Source organism: Elephas maximus, chromosome 27, assembly GCF_024166365.1.
Source record: "Elephas maximus indicus isolate mEleMax1 chromosome 27, mEleMax1 primary haplotype, whole genome shotgun sequence".
Lineage (NCBI taxonomy): Eukaryota > Metazoa > Chordata > Mammalia > Proboscidea > Elephantidae > Elephas > Elephas maximus.
Window position 1 is genome coordinate 22,574,314 of NC_064845.1, and position 23,089 is coordinate 22,597,402.

General features: G+C 36.8%; 1 protein-coding gene across 1 annotated transcript in view; it reads left to right on the forward strand.

The window, feature by feature from the left end:
* The window catches only part of TBC1D5 (TBC1 domain family member 5), a 446,909-nt gene that overhangs the window by 47,441 nt on the left and 376,379 nt on the right, over positions 1–23,089 (forward strand). The window contains exon 2 of the mRNA XM_049870673.1: positions 5,498–5,630. Within this exon, the coding sequence (XP_049726630.1) occupies positions 5,498–5,630 (133 nt within the window). The remainder of the gene's footprint in view (positions 1–5,497; positions 5,631–23,089) is intronic.

The window sequence follows — 23,089 nt, forward strand, 5'->3', positions numbered from 1 at the left end:
CTGTCCTGCTTATAACAGATACTTACTCATGCTGGGTCGGAATCGACTTGAAGGCAATGGATTTGGTTATTTCGGTTTTACTAAGATACATGTTTTTGGTCTTAATACATTTTTCTCCACCTATATCTATATCATATATATCTAGCTTCTATGTAAAGAAGATTAAGACATATCAGTTATAGAAGCCTGAGTTTGTAAAACAAATATACAGTGTAATGGACTGTTGTGAGTTTCAAAATATATTGCCATTTTGACTTTGACAGTGATTATCTTAAAAATTTCATACCCACCCAAAGAAGCTCTTTAATTGAATTTTCATTAAATATTTTCTTATACTCTGATATATATATATATGAAAAATATGTTTATTCATAGTAACAATTAAAATATGGACACATTTCTTTAAAGGCTTCTGATATTTGGCCTTGTTGGTATATACAAACTGAAAGTTTCTTAAGAAAATAATTTCACATTCAAAAGGGTCATTATTTTGTGATGTTTAAGGTAATCACAAGAGTAGTAGCCAAAACAAGTAAGTATTATTTTATATTTTAGAAAGCTAAATAGTCCTTTAGTTAACAAAGAAACAAAGCAACTAGTTACTTTTAAACTAGGATATCACTTAAAACCGTAATTAAAAGAAAATATATTACTTGAACATTTTCTTTGTTTTCTTGAAAATAACTACTAGTTATGTTTTTAAAAAATTGAATTATAAAAGCATTTAAGTGAATCAGTTTAAATCTATATACCTAAACAAAGAATATGAATATAAGGCTGCCTGATCGAATAAGTTGGATGGCAATGAGTTTATTATTTGGCTAATTTCGTATTCTAGTTATGGGGTGTTACTATAGACTTGTAAAGTTCTAAAAAATTATAATGAAAGCTGTCTTAGTCATCTAGTGCTGCTGTAACAGAAATACCACACGTGGATGGCTTTAACAAAAAGAAATTTATTTTCTTACAGTCTAGTAGGCAAGAAGTCCAAATTCTGGGTGTCAGCTCCAGAGAAAGGCTTTCTTTCTCTGTCAACTCTGGAGGAAGGTCCTCGTCATTCATTTTTCTTGGTATGAGCTTCTCAGCGCGGGAAACTCAGGTCCAAAGGATGCACTCTGCTCCCAACACTACTTTCTTCCTGGTTTGAGGTCTCCCAACTCTCTGCTTGCTTCCCTTTCCTTTTTATCTCTTGAGAGATAAAAAGTGGTGCAGGCCATACCCCAGGGAAACTCCCTTTATTTTGGATCAGAAAAGTGATGTGGGTAAGGGTGTTACAATCCCACCTAATCCTCTTTAACATAAAATTACAGTCACAAAATGAAAGACAACCACACAATACTGGAAATCAGGGCCCAGGCAAATTGATACACACATTTTTAGGGGTACATAATTCAATCCTTGACAAAAGCTAATTTCACTGACTTCCTGAACTTAACTTTTTCTAGTAAGTCAAAAAGACCGTAACTATCTTCTAGCGTCTTGAATGAATATATGACCATCATTATGTTGGAGAGAATTTTATTTTAGCTATATAGAAAGACAAGAATTTTTTCTTTTTTAAGGTAAACTTTTATACCAGTTTGCTTGTCAGTTCCCTATTTTTTAGAATGTATATTTTAAAAAAACTTTCTATTTGTTAGGTATTTGAAACCTATAACAGTGGAAGTATACGGTAAAAATAAGAAATGGCGGTAAGGAAATTATGGAAACATAATACAGTGGATATTAAAGAAATCTTAAGGAAATCTAGTCATTAACTTATAATAGACATTTTCAAATGTTTGATCACATCATAATTTGAGTATAACAAAATATAGAGATGTATAATAAAGAGAATCTTGCATTAGAATAATTGTCCGTGGGCCAACTGCAATTTTGAAATGTATTTAATGTTTCCCATATAGTTTTTGTGTTCATTTGCTTTAATATGAATTATTTGCCAACACTTACAAGTAAGGAGATTTCCCATAAATTTCCAAATTTCTAGCATGTCTTTTGAAAAGTCGAAGCCAAGTAAACAGTGTTCCAATTATTAGTAGACCCCCATCCTCCTAGTTCCCCTTGTTTTATATCTGGTCTGTTCTCTCATTGTCTCACTGAGAACCAGATGTAATGTGGGAGTAAAGAACATGAACTCTGGAGCTGGGCAGGATGGTGCCGAGTGTGGCTTCCCTACTTCTGATTGTGCAACTTTAGGCCAGTTGCTTGATCTCGGTGTTCCTCAGTTTTGTCTTAGGTAAAATGAAAATAATGATGATGAAGATTCCTCATAGGGTTGTTGGGAGGATGAAATGATGGGTATATGTGAAGCGTTTAGCATGATTTTTGACATATATCCATCCAATGATTAATAAATGTTAACCGTGATAATTTTCCTGACTCCATTGGATATTTGGCTTGATGATCTTTACTGCTTAATAGTAGATAATTTTATTTCTTAATTTGTTCAACAGAATTTATCAGATTGTATTTTATATTGCAAGTGATCATCTACATTTTGCTATCTTCTACTAGATTATATTCCCCAGAGTTCCTTCTATATGGTAAATGCTCAGTAAACCAAAACCAAACCCACTGCCATTGAGTTGATTCCTATAGGACAGAGTAGAACTGCCATAGGGCTTCCGAGGCTGTAAATCTTTATCTAAGCAGACTGCCATATCTTTCTCTCATGGAGCGGCTGTTGGGTTCAAACTGCTGACCTTTGCTTACCAGTCAAGCACTTTAACCACACACTATCAGGGCTCCTCAAATGCTCGGTATATGTTGAAGTATTGACAGCTGTCTAGTTTTATGGATTTAGGCTTTATGGCTTTAGAACTTCTTACTCTATGTTGACAATAAAAGTTTTCTGCTTTTGCTAGCGTTGGTTTTGCCTAACCCTCTGTTTCTTATTAAGGCGCCCTGGTGGCACAATAGTTAAGCAGTCGGCTGCTAACTGAAAGGTCAGAAATTCAAACCCACCAGTGGCTCCATAGGATAAAAGACCTGTAAAGATTAAAAAAAAAACAGCCTTAGAAACCCCGTGGGGCAGTTCCTGCAACCCTGTGTACAACAAAAGATTGTTACTTATTTTGGATGTAAATCAGTTAATTCAGTTTATTTTTTGGAAGGATTTGGATTGGAGAAGGTAATTTGTATCTTACAGACAGAAAAGTTATAAGTAGTGTAGCTCAGAAGTTCAAAATAATTTTTTAAAATCTTTGTTTAAATTGGAGTAGTTTATAGAAATGAGAATTGAGGAAACCTTCAAAGTATAAAATACGGGTGAATATTTATATAATCTTGCCTTTATAAACATAACACCAGAGGCAGAAACCATAAAGGAGATACAGATAGATATGACTGAAAAAAAAGGAAAAGGTTACTTATGTCACAAAAATACCATAAAATTGGAAGGCGGTCGCACTCTGAGAAAAATGTATGTATCCTCTGACAAATGTTTAATACCTTTAATATTTGAAGCATACTTCTAAATCGTGAAGACAATCATACTAATAAACTTCATTTACAAAAGACAAATAAATGTCAGAGAAGCCTGTAATGTCTTCAGTAATCTCACTAGTTATCAAGCAAATGCAGTATAAAGTTTGACTGTTGAATTGCCTCCACCCCCCACTCCCCCAAAAAGGAAATACCCATTGTCAGTGAGGGCCCAAGGGAAATGAATTGTTCTCTTAAGTAAAAAAGTCTTTCTAAAGCACAATTTGCCAGAAGTTATAGGAAAACTGTATTTTTTCTTCAATATATCTTTTGGTCCAGCACTTACACTTATAAAAATTTATCCTAAGTGTCAAATAAACAAATCTCAGTTTAGATAAAAGAAAAAAAAAAAAAAAACCTATTGCCCTGGAGTCAATTCTGACTTGTACAACTGTCCCATAGGGCTTCCAAGGCTGTAAATCTTTATGGAAGCAGACTGCCAGATCTTTCTCCCATGGAGCAGCTGGTGAGTTGTAATGCTGACCTTTGGGATTAGCAGCCAAATGCTTTTAAGCGCTGTGCCACCAGGGCTCCACACTTGGATACCTAAATTGTCATAGCTATACAGTGAAATCCTGGTAGCATAGTGGTTGAGTGCTACGGCTGTTAACCAGAAGGTCAGCAGTTTGAACCTGCCAGGCGCTCTTTGGAAAGCCTGTGCGGCAGTTCTACTCTGTTCTGTAGGGTTGCTGAGTCAGAATTGACTCAATGGTAGTGGGTTTGTTTTTTTTTTTAAATACAGTGAAATGCTAGGGATTCGTTTAAATGATAATAGGGATTCATTAAAATGATAATAGAGACAGATACTTTCTACTGGGTAGGAAGATACTCATATGTAAGTTGGATTACAAAATCAGTGTGTTTAGCATGATGGATCACATTAAAAATACATGTAATTTAAATAAATAGAACAAAGACAGGAAAAATCAAAAACGAAACCCATCGCCTTCCAATCAATTCCAACTCATAGCAACCCTATAAAAACCAAGACCAAACTCAGTGCCGTCGAGTCAATTCAACTCATAGAGACCCTATAGGACAGAGTAGAGCTGCCCCATAGAGTTTCCAAGGAGCACCTGGTGGATTCAAACTGCCAGCCCTCTGGTTAGCAGCCGTAACACTTAGCCACTATGCCACCAGGGTTTCCAGCAACCCACATTTATAACATCAAAAAAAAAAAAAAAAAAAAATTTTTTTTTTTTTGTTTTACTGTCAGAGTAATACACTCTCTAAAACAAAGCTTCAAGATATAGAAAATATAGCACATTAAATCAACTCATATTTGTATTAGTTAAAAATATCGCTGTTAACTTTTTGGTTTATTATATGTATCATTTCCTGTTTGGGAAACCTTGGTGGCGTAGTGGTTAAGAGCTACGGCTGCTAACCAAAAGGTTGGCAGTTCGAAGCCATCAGGTGCTCCTTGGAAACTCCTTGGAAACTTTTACTCTGTCATCTATAGGGTTGCTAGTAAAACTGCCCCATAGAGTTTCCAAGGAGCGCCTGATGGCTTCGAACTGCCAACCTTTTGGTTAGCAGCCATAGCTCTTAACCACTGTACCACCAAGGTTTCCAAGACAGGAAATGTATATATGTAGTAAACTGAAAAGTTAACAATGATATTTTTAACTAATACAAATAAAAAAAAATATGAGTGATTTAATGTGCTGTATCTTGAAGCTTTGTTTTAGAGTGTGTATTACTGACAGTAAAACAAAAGAATGTTATAAATGTGAGAATAATTTAACTTAGAGTTCAGCTTTTTGTGCCATAGTTTACTGAAAATAAATGTGATTCAACATTGAGGTTAAAGGCTACAAATAAAGTTAAAATTTTGAAAGAAATTGTTTAAATGGAAATTTTGTGCCACTTTTTTCACATCTTTGTGTGTGCCTACCAATGGAAACTTGTTAATGTCTATAATGCTCATGTAATCATTTCAGTCTTTTATTTATTCCCAGTAAATACAGAAAAAAAATATTTATTACTTTCTCTATATTTTTTTACCTCCCAGAACAGTCACTGTTGGAGATTTTGGCCAGTACCAACAATGTATCATTCCTTATCTGAAACTAGACATCCTCTGCAGCCAGAAGAACAAGAAGTGGGCATTGACCCCTTGTCCAGTTACTCCAACAAGCCTGGAGGTGAGTTTTGTATGTAGGTGCTTTCTGCTGGTACTGGCAAAGCTAGCAGAGAGGGGCTGCAGTTAGCTCTGCCGGCTTCATGTGTGGAATTCTCTCCAGGAGGCGGAGCAGGGCGACTTTAAGAATATTTCCCCAATGTGTGTAGAGCACTCTGACATTAATGAATCCCACAAAAAGTCCATTTGCAATTATAGACAGAAACATTAGCCAAATCTTTAATGTTCTGTCATTCTATTTAAAAAATCATAAACCAAATAATGACTTCAGCATAAGAATGTTGAAATGCAGAATGGCCTTTGTCAAAGTATCTTTTAAAGAAGCCTTTTTAGTTTTTGGTATTGATTTTGAAGGGATAACTCCCCTGTCCCCCCAGCAAGTTGAGATTATTCTAGGATAAAAGACTTGCTTGATTCTCCTTTTTTTTTTTTTTAAATTTTGGTGAATATATATATAACAAAACATTTGGGATTTCATCATTTTTTGTGCATACCATTCAGTGGCATTAATTACATTTGTCATGTTGTTCAACTCTTAACCACCATCTGTTTCCAAGTTTTTCCATCACCCTTTACAGTTCTGTGTCCCAAAAGCAATAAGCCCCCCTTTTCCCCTCCCTCCCTCCACCCCTGCTAACCACTCATAAACTTCAGTCTCATACACTTGCCTGTTCCACATGTTTCCTGTAAGTGGAACCATCCAACATTTGTCCTTTTGTGATCGACTTACTTCACTCGGCGTAACGTTTTCAAGGTTTATTCATATTGTAGCATGTGTCAGGACTTTGTTTTTCTTTATGGCCGAGTAATATTCTATTGTATTTATGTACCACATTTTGATTTTTCATTGATCTGGTTGGTAGACATTAAGCCTGTTCTTACCTTTTTGCTGTTGTGAATAGTGGTGCAGGGAGCATTGGTGTGCAGGTAGCTGGGTCCCTGCTTTCAGTTCTTTGGGGCATATACTGAGGAGTAAAATTGCTGGAATCATGTGATAATTCTATGTTTAACTTTTTGAACAACTGCCAAAGTGTTTTTTTACTACGTTTTGATTAAAAAAAAAAAAATTTTTTTTGATTGGATTGTTTGTGTTTTTGTTGTTATGTTGTAGGAATTCTTGATATAATCTTCTGAATATTAAACCCTTATCAGATATGTGGTTCCCCAATTTTTTCTGCCATGGTATAGGTTGTCTCTTTGTTGATAAAGTCCTTTGATGAACAAAAGTTTTTAATTTTCTGAAAGTCCAATTTATTTATTTTTTTGTTGCTTGTGCTTTTGTTGCCATATCTAAGAATCCATTGTTAAAAACTAGGCCCCAAAGCATTACTGGTTATGTTTTCTTCTAAAAGCTTTATGATTTTAGTGCTTACATTTAGGTGCTTAATCTTTTTTTTTTTTTTTTTTAATAATTAAAATTTGTGTCTACTTTTAAAAATCTGTATTTAAATAGAATTTTCTCATGTTATGGCAGATTGTATTTAGGGTCTAAAATACTCGATAAAAAATTTCAAATTCTGTGTGTATCAGAACTCCATATTTTCTCAGTATTTACTTAATGATAGTAACAGTTTTAGAAGGAGACAATGAGTTTTGTGAGAATTCTTAGAGTTTTATTCTTATTTTTAAGTGATTCACAAAGTGTTTGATGGTTTACTAATTCCTCGACTACTTACAGTTTTCCACTCATAAAATGTATGTATCATGATTGTGAGATCTATTTTTAAATATCATAAATTAGTCAAAAGATAACTCATGTTTGTATGATTCAGTTTATTTTAAATCTATATTGATGCCATTTAAAAATGGCATTTAAAAAATTGGAGATTAAAAAAAATGATTCCTACTTAAAGTAGCTATTTCTTTAGGACACAGGCTCTTGGCTATATGGAGTTCGTGCTTTTTGTGCATCTTAAAAAACTTCTGGATCATAAAATGCCACTGTTATTTTTATTGATAATACTAGAATTTGTCCTATAATTTCATTTTTTAATTTTATATGTTATTAAAAAAACCCAAAACCAAACCCACTGCCATCGAGTTAGTTGATTCTGACTCATAGTGACCCTAAAGGAACAGAGTAGAACTGCCCCAGAGGATTTTTAGGCTATAAATCTTTAAGGAAGCAGACCACCACATCCTTCTTCCATGGAGCGGCTGGTGGGTTTGAACTGCTGACGTTTTGGTTAGGAACCGAGCCCTTTAAACACTGTGCAACCAGGGTTCCTTATTTGCTATTTAATAACTCAAAAAGACTACTGTTTAAGGTTTTAATAATTTGAAAAAATTATTAGTGTCCATTTCAATTTTAGCTTTTTAGTAACTCAGCTGTAAATATAATACTTTTCATAGTGATGTTTCCTTTTAAATATGACATCTGTAAAGAAGTACTCATAAATAAATGAAATTATTTTTCAAGGAGTACTTCCATAAGGGAATAATTTAAAAATAAATATGTATTTGTGTTACAAGTATGTAAAATTGTTGCACTAAAATTTTTCACACTATTTCTGGCTTGTATGCTTACTTTAAAGCATAGGAAAAAAAGAAAACTAACTAAAATTTTAGTTTTTTTTTTTATGTGTGTGGTTTTTTTGTTGTTAATTTTTTTAAGTGCATATTTTTCTCTGGTCTATTTCATTAAATATTGAGGCTTTTTTTTTTTTTTAACCTGGTTAAAAAACATTTTAAATTAATTTTATCCTTTATTGTTTGCAGGAATGAGTAGTTACCTTTACTGAAAAGGCTTTTCGTTTATATCCTAGCCTAACATTTCTGTGACATACAAAGTTATTAGGACTGAATTGATGTTTAAAAGTGCCATTAATTCATTTACCCCAAATGTTCATTAACAATGTAAATGTATGCTGATGTTCTATGAGACAAGGAAGTGACTAATGACTCTTCCAACTAACAACACTTAAAATGAATAGAAACTTTAGATAGCTAATCTTGAAGTAATCAAGACCCTCATTCAGCATGGCATCTCTGTATGCTCTAAAACAGCTGTCAACTGTTAAAAATATATACAAAACACACATACGCGCAAGCACATGCAGAAAGAAAGATATGTAAATATCTGGTTCTTCAAAGCCATAAAGGTTACTAACCGTGGTGGGTTTTGTGCATTTTATGTAAATATTTTATATAAAGCATCGATTTTATCTTCTTAGGTTTCCTTTTTGCAGAAAAATGTGTGTTGCATTTTAATGTAGTTGTCATATTTATTTAAAAGACTTATCACCCTTCTGGTATATTTCTTTATTTTAATATACGTCTTTCATGGAGTTCTCCATGGATTTGAAGCCTTTTAACCATTTTGCCACAACCTTTTGGGAATTTCTGGCAACTGGATGAATCATTTTGTAAATCGGCAAACACTGGACTCCCGTCAGTGGCATCCCTGTGTAGAAGTCTTGTGATTTTTTTTTTTATTCCTGTTATAGATTCCATAAGTAAACAGAATGCATGTCTAGTTTTTCAAATCTAGATTTTAACGTTTATAAAAGAAATAGTACTGTTAAGCGATTCTTCGAATTCTGGAAAAGATTAATAAAAATAGCCACATGAGAAGAATGGCAGAGAGAAAATTATGTATCATTGGTTTGTTTATTTGTATGCATGGTTGAAGAAAGTGGATGAGGGGCAGGAAAAAAGAACTTTCTGGATCTATACATGTAAAACCTTAGAAGATCTTTTCCATGTAAATTAAATTGTAGGGGTGGTTTGAATTTGAGTAAAGGATGGATTTTTTTCTGTTGAAGATATATGGCCAAAGTGTAGGATGCTGTGTGAGGCATCCCTGTCACTTAAAATCCTCCCTTTCGTTTGATTAACTGGAGTCATCTTAGGGTGGAAAATTCTTTTCACTTTTCTTCCTCATCTTAAAGCCCTTCACGGGTTTCTTATCACGTTAATAATAAAATCCAAACTCTTGACCATGATGTGCAAGGCTGTCTTCTTGCCTACCTGGCCTTGCTCAGATGTGCTGAGTTAGTTTTAGACTCTTAGTCTCCCCACATGCCATTTTTCTCTGCCACTATTCTCTGTTCCTTTACAACACTCACCATAATATGTAATCCTTCATTAATTTCTTTGTTTCTTGTTTGTCTCCTTGTCTGACTTTATGAGGGCAGAAACCATGTTGGAACCATTTGTATACCTTGTACTGGGCACATGGTAGCCATTCAGTAAATAATTAGTAAATGAATGAATGAATGAACCGTGTTTTACTGGTTTGAACTCCTCCACTCACATTAGTCAATAATTGCTTAATGTACCTTTTCCTCCATCTGCCTTTCTTCTTCTTTTCCTAAGTTGTAATACATGAAATTTCTGTTTTATTGTCCCTGATTATTCTAGTACTTGAAATTTTCTTTTAGGCTTCAAAATTCAATGTATCTTCTCTTTCAACTCCCTCTTAAAATTCACTTTTGCCATGTTTCCTTTTAATTATCACCCATATCAAAGATTTCCGTAAGGACCAGAAGGAGAGAATTTTCTGGCAAATAAATGTCAAATTATGATACCCTAATTAACTTGCTGCAGGAATCACTTAGCAAGGGAAAACTAAAGAAATGAATACTTGTCCAGTAAATTCATGGGTATAATATGGGAGCAAGTTGTTGTTAGGTGCCTTCAAGTTGGTTAGACTCATAGCAACCTGTGTACAACAGAACAAAACACTACCCGGTCCTTGCGCCATCCTCATAATCATTATGCTTGAGCTCATTTTTGCTGTCATTGTGTCAGTCCATCTTATTGAGAGTCTTCCTCTTTTTTGCTGACCCTGTACTTTACTAGGCATGATGTCCTTTTTCAGGGACTGGTCCCTCCTGATAACATGTCCAAAGTATGTGAGATGAAGTCTCACCATCCTCGCTTCTAAGGAGCATTTTGGCTGTACTTCTTCCAAGACAGATTTGTTTGTTCTTCTGGCAGTCCATGGTGTGTACATTCCATATTCCTCACCAAAACCATAATTCAAAGGCATCAATTCTTTTTCCTCCTTCCTTATTCATTGTCAGCTTTTGCATGCATACGAGACAATTGAAAATACCATGGCTTGGGTCAGGTGCATCTTAGTCCTTAAAGTGACATCTTTGCTTTTCAACACTTTGAAGAGATCTTTTGCAGCAGAGTTGCACAATGAAATACCTCGTTTGATTTCTTGACTCCTGCTTCAATGGGCATTGATTATGGATCCAAATAAAATGAAATCGTTGACAGCCTCAGTATTTTCTCCATTTATCATGATGCTCCTTATTGGTCCAGTTGTGAGGATTTTTGTTTTATGTTGAGGTATAATCCATACTAAAGGCTGTTGTCTTTGATCTTCATCAGTAGGTGCTATTTTCCACAAGCCAGGTTGTGTCATCTGCATATTGTAGGTTGTTAATGAGTCTTCCTCCAATCCCAATGCCGTGTTCTTCATATAGTCCAGCTTCGTAAATTATTTGCTCTGCATACTGATAGGATAAATATGGTGAAAGGATACAACCATGACACACACCTTTCTTGATTTTAAACCGCTCTGTATCCACTTGTTCTTTTAGAATTACTGCCTCTTGACCTGTGTACAGTTTCTTCATGAGCACAATTAAATGTTCTGGTATTCCCATTTTTCACAATGTTATCTATAGTTTGTTGTGATCCACACAGTTGAATGTGTTTGGATAGTCTGTAAAACATAGGTAGACATCTTTCTGATATTCTCTGCTTTCAGCCAAGATCCATCTGATGTCAGCAGTGATACCCTTGTTCCATGCCTGTTCTGAATTTCTGGAGTTCCCTGTAAATGTACTGCTGCAAGCGCTTTTGAATGATCTTGAGAAAAATATTACTTGTGTGTGATATTAATGATATTATTTGATAATTTCCACATTTTGTTGGAGCACCTTTCTTTGGAATGGGTACATATATGGATCTTTTCCAGTTGGTTGACCAGGTAGCTGTCTTCCAAATTTCTTGGATGCTTGAACTTATGCCCACATATTTTTGTGGCTTAGAAGACTCTGGGATTCCTTTCTAACAGCCATACAAAGCTTGTTTCATTCTTTTTGAACTTAATTCATTCTGCCAGCTAGAGATCTAGTCTCTAATTTTAGACCTTAAATTTATTAATCTCTCCCATTTGAAAGTATCCTAAAGTGGCCACGGATTTAACAAACTGTCCTTAGGGTGCTCAGACAAAAATCCAGATACAAACAAGACTTAGACCCATAGTTCTTGGACATGTAGTAAGCCAGAGTTCCACTAGGAAAATCAGCTGGTTTCTTGAATTTAGCAAACCTCTGTACTGAGACAGGCCTAAGCGCAATGATTCACCAAAATTCACAATAAATATTGATGTTCACACTGCAGCAAAACAAACTTTACTTGTAAGAACTAAAACAGATTCACACAAAACTAGAAGAGTTATCAGTGCAAGGGAGCGGATTCCAGAGGCTGTTCACCTTATAAGACCACTCCTGAGGAGTCAGAGCCCAAGTCCTCCTTGCCTCAGGGGTCATGGAAGGTAATGGGCTTTTGAATTCCTGCTTCTGACACCAGAAATGTCAAAGCACAAAATTAAGCATGAACTCTGTACATAGAGAACAATAGAGTTTTGTTGAGGAATAGAACAATTCCATCCAGGCAGCACAAAGCATAAATGCAAAGTGCTCCTAAGGGGTTAGATAGAGAGGGATTTTTTAATATGGTTTAGAGGAACAAGCAAATCTTTCTTCACATCAGCTTATCTATTTTAACATTCTTTTTGAGAATAATCTGTGCAAGCAGTCTTTCAAAGTAGAGTCACAGAAACCCCTCCTTAGGTAATATTTCACCATATGTTTACCAACATTCTTGCTTCTTCCTTGATTGCTCAAGGGGGGTAGTTAAAACTTAAAAGAGTGGAAAATTCCATTCACAGTCTAAACGCAGAAGTGAAGGTTAGGAGCAGAACGGAGTCTGATTCAAACCTGTGTCAGCGATCTTATGCCTAGCACCTCAGATTTTTAGGGTGCTCTCACACACATTTAGTATACACATTTTATATACATAGCTCTCAGTGAAACATTTATATAGTGTTTTTAAGTCTTGGTTTCTGAAACTTGTAAATGTGGTATATAGCAAATACTGTTTCTTTTCATATGAAACACTGTAGAATAGGGTTTTCTTAAGTGTAGAACAGTTTTCAAATTTATTTGTTGTCATTCAGTAAATATTTGAGTGCCTTCTGTATACCAGGCATTGTTCCGTGGACTGCAAATAAAACATTGAAAAAGATAAACAGTCTGGAATGCCATGTCCCTTAGGGCTAACAGTAAGGATTAGGGCAGGGAGAGGAGTAACAAAATAATGGCCAATTAAGACAGGGAATGTCAAGTGCTTTCTTAGAGGAATTATACAGTGCTTTCCTAGAGGAATTCAGTGTGCTCAGGTAGTACATTGGTGGGGGATCTGACTTAGATTTGTGTTAGTGGTGGGTCAAGAAAAGTATGATATCTATCTAAACCACAGCCTGAAGGCTGAGTAGCTGTAAGTAAGGTGACTGAGTGAGTAAAGAGAATGTGCTGTATGACCTGGAAGAGACTGACTGATCACTTGTCCTGTGCTGAACATAAAGAATTTTAGTATGTTTGGAGGCCACAAATGAGACTAAAGACAGGAACCATGAAGCCACTTTATACTAAGAGCAATGAGTCGTCCAGTTGAGGAAACTTATGATCAGATTTGTATTTTTGAAACATTATTTTGGCTATAATAAAGTGAATAAGCTACAGTGGTGTAGGGTAAGATTGGAAGCTGAAAGATCAGTTAAGAAGCTCTTGTAGTATTCTAGGTCAGAGATTTTTTTTTTTTTATACTGGTAACACAGAAATGGAATTGGAGAGAGAGAGAAACATTTGAGAGATAGTTAGGAAGTAAATTGACTTTACTTGAAAAGTGATCCAATGTGGGAAAGTTGCAGGGGAAAGGGGCTTGAAGGTGACATCCAGTTTTCTGGGTTGATCAGTTGGGTCTATAATAATGCCTTTATTGAAATAGGGAACTACAGCGGAGGCATCTTGTCTGGTGTAGGTGGGATGGAAGTATGGACATAGAAGATCCTTTTTTTTTTTTTTTTATTGTGCTTTAAGTGAAAGATTACAAATCAAGTCAGCCTCTCACACAAAAACTTACATACACCTTGCTACATACTCCCAGTTGCTCTCCCCCAATGAGACAGCCCGCTCCCTCCCTCCACTCTCTCTTTTCGTGTCCATTCCGCCAGCTTCTAACCCCCTCTACCCTCCCATCTCCCCTCCAGACAGGAGATGCCAACATAGTCTCAAGTGTCCACCTGATCCAGGAAGCTTGCTCCTCACTAGCATCCCTCTCCATCCCATTGTCCAGACCAATCCCTGTCTGAATAGTTGGCTTTGGAAATGGTTCTGTCCTGGGCCAACAGAAGGTCTGGGAGTCATGACCACCGGATCCTTCTAGTCTCAGACCATTAAGTATGGTCTTTTTATGAGAATTTGGAGTCTGCATCTAAGTGCTCTCCTGCTCCCTCAGGGGTTCTCTGTTGTGTTCCCTGTCAAGGCGGTCATCGGTTGTAGCTGGGCACCATCTAGTTCTTCTGGCCTCAGGCTGATGTAGTCTCCGGATTTTATGGCCCTTTCTGTCTCTTGGGCTCATAATTACCTTGTGTCCTTGGTGTTCTTCATTCTCCTTTGCTTCAGGTGGGTTGAGACCAATTGATGCTTAGATGGCTGCTTGGTAGTGTTTAAGACCCCAGACGCTGCTCTACAAAGTGGGACGCAGAATGTTTTCTTAATAGATTATATTGTGCCAATTGACTTAGATGTCAACTGAAGCCATGCTCCCCAAACCCCTGCCCCTGCTACGCTGGCCTTCGAAGCATTCAGTTTATTCAGGAAACTTTTTTGCTTTTGGTTGAGTCCAGTTGTGCTGACCTGGCCTGTATTGTGTGTTGCTGTTCCCTTCACCTAAAGTAGTTCTTATCTACTATCTAATTAGTTAATACCCCTCTCCCACCTTCCTTCCCTCCCCCGTCTCGTAACCATCAAAGAATATTGTCTTCTCTGTTTAAACTGTTTCTCAAGTTCTTATAATTGTGGTCTTATAATATTTGTCCTTTTGCAACTCACTAATTTCACTCAGCATAATGCTTTCCAGGTTCCTCCATGTTATGAAATGTTTCACAGGTTCATCACTGTTCTTTATCGATGCCTAGTATTCCATCGTGTGAATATACCATAATTGAATTATCCATTCATCCATTGATGGGCACCTTGGTTGCATCCATCTTTTTGCTATTGTAAACAGTGCTGTAGTGAACATGGGTGTGCATATATCTGTGTAAAGGCTCGTATTTCTCTAGGATATATCCAAGGAGTGGGATTGCTGGATCATATGGTAGTTCTTTTTCTAGCTTTTTAAGGAAGCGCCAAATCGATTTTCAAAGTGGTTGTACCATTTTACATTCCCACCAGCAGTGTATAAGTGTTCCAGTCTCTCCACAACCTCTCCAACATTTATTATTTTGTGTTTTTTGGATTAATTCCAGCCTTGTTGGAGTGAGATGGAATGTCATTGTAGTTTTGATTTGCATTTCTCTAATGGCTAATGATCGTGAGCATTTCCTCACATATCTGTTAGCTACCTGAATGTCTTCTTTAGTGAAGTGTCTTTTCATATCTTTTTGGGCATAGAAGATCTTATGTGCAGTTTCAAATGTGAATTAGAAGTTCCTTATGACATGCAAATGAAGACACTTGAAGTTTTTGATGTATGGATCTGAAATTTAGTGTATAGGACAGGGCTAGAGATAAAATCTGTTAGTTTACATATGGTAAAAAAAACAATGGGAATGGTTGTGATTGCTCAATAACAGTACATATCGTGAGAAGAGGATCTAGGACCAATCTCTAAGGAAAGCCAACTAAAAGGCCATGTGGCAAAAGAGAATTCTACACAGGAGAATAAAAAAAGAGTGGCTAGAAAAGCAGAATGAAAACCAGAAAAGTGGGTTCAGAGAAACCAAGATGTAAAGGAGAGGTGATCAGAGATTAGCGGGAGGTTAAGACAATAAAGATACATGTCCACTGGACAAAGTCATTGATGACTAAGACAAGAATTGGGGATAGAATAATTTATAATCTCAAGAATTCCTGGTCTTGAATATTCTGTTTATTTCAAGTAAACTAATCATGTGTTGTACACTCATTTGGGATGAGGTACTGTACTACTTGAAAAAGTAATTCAGTAGAAGAGGAGTTCTGGGGTCTTACACGTCTGGAGGATATGCCATCTAGAGCATAGGTGAACCCCAGTGCCGTCGAGTCAATTCCGACTCATAGCGACACTGTAGGACAGAGTAGAACTGCCCCATAGAGTTTCCAAGGAGCACCTGGTGGATTTGAACTGCCAACCCTTTGATTGACAGCCATAGCACTTAACCACTACACCACCAGGGTTTACGAGCATAGATGAAGGGATATGTATACAGGAAAAGGGTTATAATTTTCATTGTAATAATGAGGGAGAAAATAAGGCGTTTAGGTGCAGTAAGTTCATCAGTTGATGACAAAATGTTGAGCAAGTTACTAAGTCCTTGTAACAATGTCTGGCAGAATTCAGCAGCCAGAATTTAGACACAAAGAAAGTAGCTTTTTTTTTTTTTTTTTTTTTAGGGGAGTATAACAGGTGGATGGAGCCCTGGTGGTATAATGGTTAAGAACTCAGCTTCTGACCAAAAGGTTAGCAGTTCAAATCTACCAGTTGCTCCTTGGAAACCGTGTGGGGCAGTTTTCCTCCGTCCGTAGGGTCTGTATAGGGTCTCTATGAGTTGGAGTCAGGTTGATATCAGTGGGTTTAACAGGTGGATAGTAGGCAATGAACTTGAAAGAAGAATTTATTGATGAGTTGTATTTATTTATTGAACTTAAGTTTGTTATCATGGAAAGGGGTTGTTGGAGGGCAGAGGAGGTTTTAGGAAGGAGGGAGTCAGGGGAGATAAAGCATAGACTAGTTTAGTGATGAGAATCCTAAAGGGGATATGAGAACAGTAGGGCCAAATTTTTCTTGATGTTTAAGAGTGACAGGGATGTGAGTGAGGGATGGTGGGTTTGTGTGGTAGCAACGTTTTCACAGTGCTTCTTAATAGCCTGAAATGTGTATTTTATATTAAATGTGCCTTTCTAGGAGCCCTGGCAATTTAGTGTTTACAAACTTGGCTGCTAACCAAAAGGCTGGCAGTTAGAATCTACCATTCACTCCTTGGAACTCCTATGGGGCAGTTCTACTCTGTCCTGTAGGGTCACTATGAATTAGCATTGACTTCATGGCAGCAGGTTTGGTTTTTGGTTTGATTTTGGTGCCTTTCTAAGATATGTCCTAAATTCCCGAGAAAATAGTAACATGGTCTTTTACCATACCTCTTAATTAGTCTGATGTAACTATTTGATAGGAAACCCTGGTGGTGTAGTGGTTAAGTGCTATGGCTGCTAACCAAAGGGCCAGCAGTTCGAATCCACCAGGCGCTCCTTGGAAACTCTATGGGGTGGTTCTACTCTGTCTTGTAGCGTCACTATGAGTTGGAATCGACTTCTCAGCACTGGGTTTGTTTTTTTTTTTAAAACTATTTGATAAATACATTAGTTTGATGGAACATTGTTTAGTGGTAGCCTGTAAACCAGCTCAATAACCTCATTAGTTCCATGTAATAATTTGGATCTTTATTTATTTGAATAGGTCCAGGTTTGAAGTGTCTTTGGTAAGTTTATGAACATAAAGATTGATAAATGGGAGAGTGACATGAATATTCTTAAATGGCCAGTATCAAGGATGAAAAATGAATGGTTTTAAAGGAAGTCTCCTTAAAAACAGATTTCGTTGAGTGGTATGACAGTAGTAGAAGTGACGTGAGAGAGCAACGAACATGTTATGCCCAGTTCCTCTAAATTAAACTGTCCAAAAGAAGTTGAATGTGAGAGACTTGAGTTTGAAGGGATGTGCGTTAGATATCTGAGAGTCATCCTCCAGAGATGTCAGTTCAAACCATGAGGTTGATGAGAAATCAAAGAAAGAGAAAGGAGTGAACTGAGAATTGATTTGTAGACATTCCCTGTGATTAGAGAAATTGGGTGGAGGAAGCAGTACTTAAAAAATATTAGAGGCATAGTCAAGATGGGGAAAAGATAGAGTGCCAAAATCATAGAAACCACAGATTTTAGAGCTTTCAGGAAGTTTGAAGTGGGCATTGTTTCGCGGTGGTTAAAAACTATGGCTGCTAACGAAAAGGTCGGCTCTTCAGATCCACCAGCCACTCCTTGGAAACCCTATAGTGCAATTCTACACTGACCTATAAGGTCGCTATGAGTCAGAATTGACTTGACAGCAGTGGGTTTTATGGAAAGAGAAAGTACATGATTTAGTGATTGGAAGAGTATTGATCACCTGTAATTAGTGGTTATAATTACATTTTCAAGATATGATAACTCACTTGAGTGGATAAAGGCAAAGAAGGTGAACTTCAAATCTAATTCATAATTAACATTAAAAATTAGTGGTTAAATATCAGTGGTAAATATTTAAATGATGAAGTTTCAGCTTACTCTTTAATATTATATTTGGGTGACTGAATTTTATGTGTTTATGCTCTCAGTGAATTAAAGTTTAGCAAATTAGACATTTTAATGATATCAGTGAAGCTCATTGTTGGTAAAATCTAGACCCTTGAAATTAAGAAAAAAGAAAATAGTCTTCTGGTCTCAATACTGATGTGTTTTTCATTGAGTTGTCTATTCCTTTCTCATTGGCTTGGCAATTCCTTTTATTTGCCTGAGGAGATAGGCTTCCTTAGAGTTACTTTAGAGTTGGAGTTGTGTGAAGAGCCATCGGGCCACCTTGTGGCTATACCTGGATATCATTTCTTCCCCAGTATTATAACCAAAAGGTAGGCAGTTCGAATCTACCAGGTGCTTCTTGGAAACCATATGGGGCAGTTCTGTTCTGTCCTGTAGGGTTGCTATGAGTTGGAATCAACTTGATGGCAACGGGTTTGGTTTTTTTTGAATATATATATATATACACACTAAGACAAAAGTAGAGGGTCAGTGAAAATGAGGGAAACCCTCAATGAAAAAGATTAACACAGTAGCCTCAATAATGGGCTCAATTTAGTTTGCAAAGGAATATCCATACCTTATTTCCCCCCACGATGGTGAACTAGTGTTTATAGCATTCTTAAACCCACAGATATAGGAGGTTGTGTGATGGTAGTTTTGGTTGGTTTGGGTCGAAACGTAACTATAGCAGACACAAGTGATTTAAAGTGACAATGTTTTCTTAAAACCTAAAAATAACTCACTTAGGTAATATGATTTATAATGGAATTTTTATCAAAGAATTAGTTGCTTTTTGGCTGGTTCATTGGTGGGACCAGAAAAGACTACTGAACCAGAGTTTGGAATGTTTAAATAACGAGATGCCCAACTCTCAGCTCATATTGCTTAGAAAAGTATATCAGAGTAAGTGGCCTCAGCCCCTTTTTGTTCATTTACATATTAAAACGGATTTCCCTTCCGCCGTAATTTAGTAGTAAGGGGGATAGTTCCTCACAAGTATAATTCTCCACCTCCCTCATTCTTTTCCTTAACTCCTTTTATAACTATTTTTAAAAATGTATCTTTCCAAAATATTGGCTTTAAAGATTATAGGCTGTCTTATCTTTCCCAGTGAAAGAGAAGAATATCCTGGGGGAAGGAGAAGTGCAAGAAAAATTTAAACCATACTCTGGGAAATGCTCGTCAGGCCCTCCTCACTCCCTTCACCAAAATTTTTTCCCCTTCACCAGTGTAAGTTCCAAAAGACCTATTTTTGCCAAGTTCCAGCCTTCATATTACCCCCCAACTTGGCTGTATAACAGCCAGCTATGTAAAACAGCCAGGAGTCTTATTTTAGTATACCTGATATAATGTGGTGATGTTTTCTTTGCATGCAGTTTTTTTGTGTGTGTTTTAATATCATTATACTTGTATATTTACAAAATTTTTAATGGACTTAATGCCTGGCATATGTGTTTCTGTTTAGATTTTTATTTGTTAATGTGTTCCAGTAATTTTTTTGAGTAGTTAGGACAGAATAGTCAATTTATTGCTCCAAGTTTTAATCTGTATTATATTTGTAGATATTCAGACCTATATTAGCATATTTTCGTAGTTTGAAAATTATATATGTAATTCATGGTAAAAGGAGACATCTGTTTTGTTCAGGCACTTGTAGTATTCACTGATTTCCCTTTTTCAAGTTTGTAAATGTAGTTTTTTTCCTAATGTTCTCTGGTGTTGTTTTCCTCTTAAAAGATATCTTTACCAAAAGCTTTCTTTCTTTCTTTTTAATAATTTTTATTCTGCTTTAAGTGAAAGTTTACAAATCAAGTCAGTCTGTCACATATAAGCTTATATATACCTTACTCTTGCTCCCACTTACTCTCCCCCTAATGAGTCAGCCTGCTCCCTCCTTCCAGTCTCTCCTTTCGTGACAATTTTGCCAGTTTCTAACCCTCTCTACCCTACTATCTCCCTTCCAGACAGGAGATGCCAACACAGTCTCAAGTGTTCTTTCTTTTTTTTTTTTAATTGTGGCAAAAATATATATAACACATTTGCCAATTCAGCATTTTTTACACATAAAATACAGTAACATTGATTACATTAATCAAGTTATGCAAACATCACCCATATCCTTTGCCAGATTTTCTATCACTCTTAACGTGCTCAATGCTTCCTAAACAGTGATTCCCCCTTTCTACCTCCCTCTTGCCGCTGGTAACCACTAATAAACTTTGATCTCTATACATTTGCCTATTCTGGATGTTTTAGGTAACTGAGATCATGCAGAATTTGTCCTTTTGCCACTGACTTCATCAGCATAATGTTTTCAAGCTTCATCCATGTTGTAGCATCTCATTTCTCTTTATGGCTGAGTAGAGTTCTTTTGTATGTATGTACTACATTTGTTTATTCATCTTTTGATGGACACTTAGGTTGTTTCCACCTTTGGCTGTTATGAATGGCGTGCATGTGGCCAAGTCTCTGCTTTCAAGTCTCTTGTGTATATACCTGGAAATGGAATTGCAGGGTCAGATGGTAGTTCTGTGTTCACTTTTTGAGGAACCTCCGAACTGTTTTCCACAGCAGCTGTACCATTTTAACATTGCCACCAGCAGTAGATGAGGGCTCTCATTTCTTCACAGCCTCACCAACATTTGCTGTTTTCTGTTTTTTTTTTTTTTTTGGTCCCCACTCCCGCCATCTCCAGTGACCTCAGGGTCGGCTTGTTTGTTTCCAGCAGCTTTATTGAGATATAATTTACATACCATTAAGTTCATCTGTTTAATGTGTACAATTCAAAACTCGTTAAGCATGGTTACAGAGTTGTGCAACCGTCAGCATAATGTAATCTTAAAACATTTTATCTTCCCACAATGAAAAGGGTTATTTCTAACATCTTCCCCAAAATAATTTGAAGCAGGTTATATAAAAGATGTAGGCAATGAAATAAGAATGTAGGAATAAGAAGCCGTGACCAAATAAAAGGAGGCCACTTGTTTGCCAACAATGGGTTCAGTGTTGCTGGTATGAAGGTTCCCATTTAGTTCTGGTCTTGGAAAAGTGGTTCCTTTCTAGAAGGAAAGAAGGTACAAGTTACTCAGAACAAACAAAACACTAATTTTTAAGGAAACTTTGAATTCTTATATTTCAGCGTCTTCCACAATATTTTTTTAAGTCAGAGAAATAGCTTTATTTCTTCTATATTCCCTCGGATTTTAAAGCCTTGAATATTACCTTAAAGCACTTAGAATTTTTTTTTTTATTAACTTTTATTGAGCTTCAAGTGAACGTTTACAAATCAAGTCAGTCTGTCACATATAAGTTTATATACATCTTACTCCTTACTCCCACTTTCTCTCCCCCTGATGAGTCAGCCCTTCCAGTCTCTCGTGACAATTTTCCCAGCTTCCCACTCTCTCTATCCTCCCATCCCCCCTCCAGACACGGGATGCCAACACAGTCTCAAGTGTCCACCTGATATAATTAGCTCACTCTTCATCAGCATCTCTCTCCCACCCGCTGACCAGTCCCTTTCATGTCTGATGAGTTGTCTTCGGGAATGGTTCATGTCCCGTGCCAACAGAAGGTTTGGGGACCATGCCTGCCGGGATTCCTCTAGTCACAGTCAGACCATTAAGTATGGTCTTTTTATGAGAATTTGGGGTCTGCATCCCACTGATCTCCTGCTCCCTCAGGGGTTCTCTGTTGTGCTCCCTGTCAGGGCAGTCATCGATTGTGGCCGGGCACCAACTAGTTCTTCTGGTCTCAGGATAATGTAGGTCTCTGGTTCATGTGGCCCTTTCTGTCTCTTGGGCTCTTAGTTGTCGTGTGACCTTGGTGTTCTTCATTCTCCTTTGCTCCAGGTGGGTTGAGACCAATTGATGCATCTTAGATGGCCGCTTGTTAGCATTTAAGACTCCAGACGCCACATTTCAAAGTGGGGTGCAGAATATTTTCATAACAGAATTATTTTGCCAATTGACTTAGAAGTCCCCTTAGAGCATGGTTCCCAAACCCCAGTCCTTGCTCCGCTGACCTTTGAAGCATTCATTTTATCCCGGAAACTTCTTTGCTTTTGGTCCAGTCCAATTGGGCTGACCTTCCATGTATTGAGTGTTGTCCTTCCCTTCACCTAAAGCAGTTCTTATCAACTAATTAATCAGTAAAAAACCCTCTCCCTCCCTCCCTCCCTCCCCCCCTCATAACCACAAAAGTATGTGTTCTTCTCAGTTTATACTATTTCTCAAGATCTTATAATAGTGGTCTTATACAATATTTGTCCTTTTGCCTCTGACTGATTTCGCCCAACATAATGCCTTCCAGGTTCCTGCATGTTATGAAATGTTTCACAGATTCATCACTGTTCTTTATTGATGCGTAGTATTCCATTGTGTGAATATACCACAATTTATTTACCCATTCATCCGTTGATGGACACCTTGGTTGCTTCCAACTTTTTGCTATTGTAAACAGAGCTGCAATAAACATGGGTGTGCATATATCTGTTTGTGTGAAGCCTCTTGTTTCTCTAGGGTATATTCCGAGGAGTGGGATTTCTGGGTTGTATGGTAGTTCTATTTCTAACTGTTTAAGATAACGCCAGATAGATTTCCAAAGTGGTTGTACCATTTTACATTCCCACCAGCAGTGTATGAGAGTTCCAATCTCTCCGCAGCCTCTCCAACATTTATTATTTTGTGTTTTTTGGATTAATGCCAGCCTTGTTGGAGTGAGATGTAATCTCATTGTAGTTTTAATTTGCATTTCTCTAATGGCTAATGATCAAGAACATTTTCTCATGTGTCTGTTAGCTGCCTGAATATCTTCTTTAGTGAAGTGTGTGTTCATTTCCTTTGCC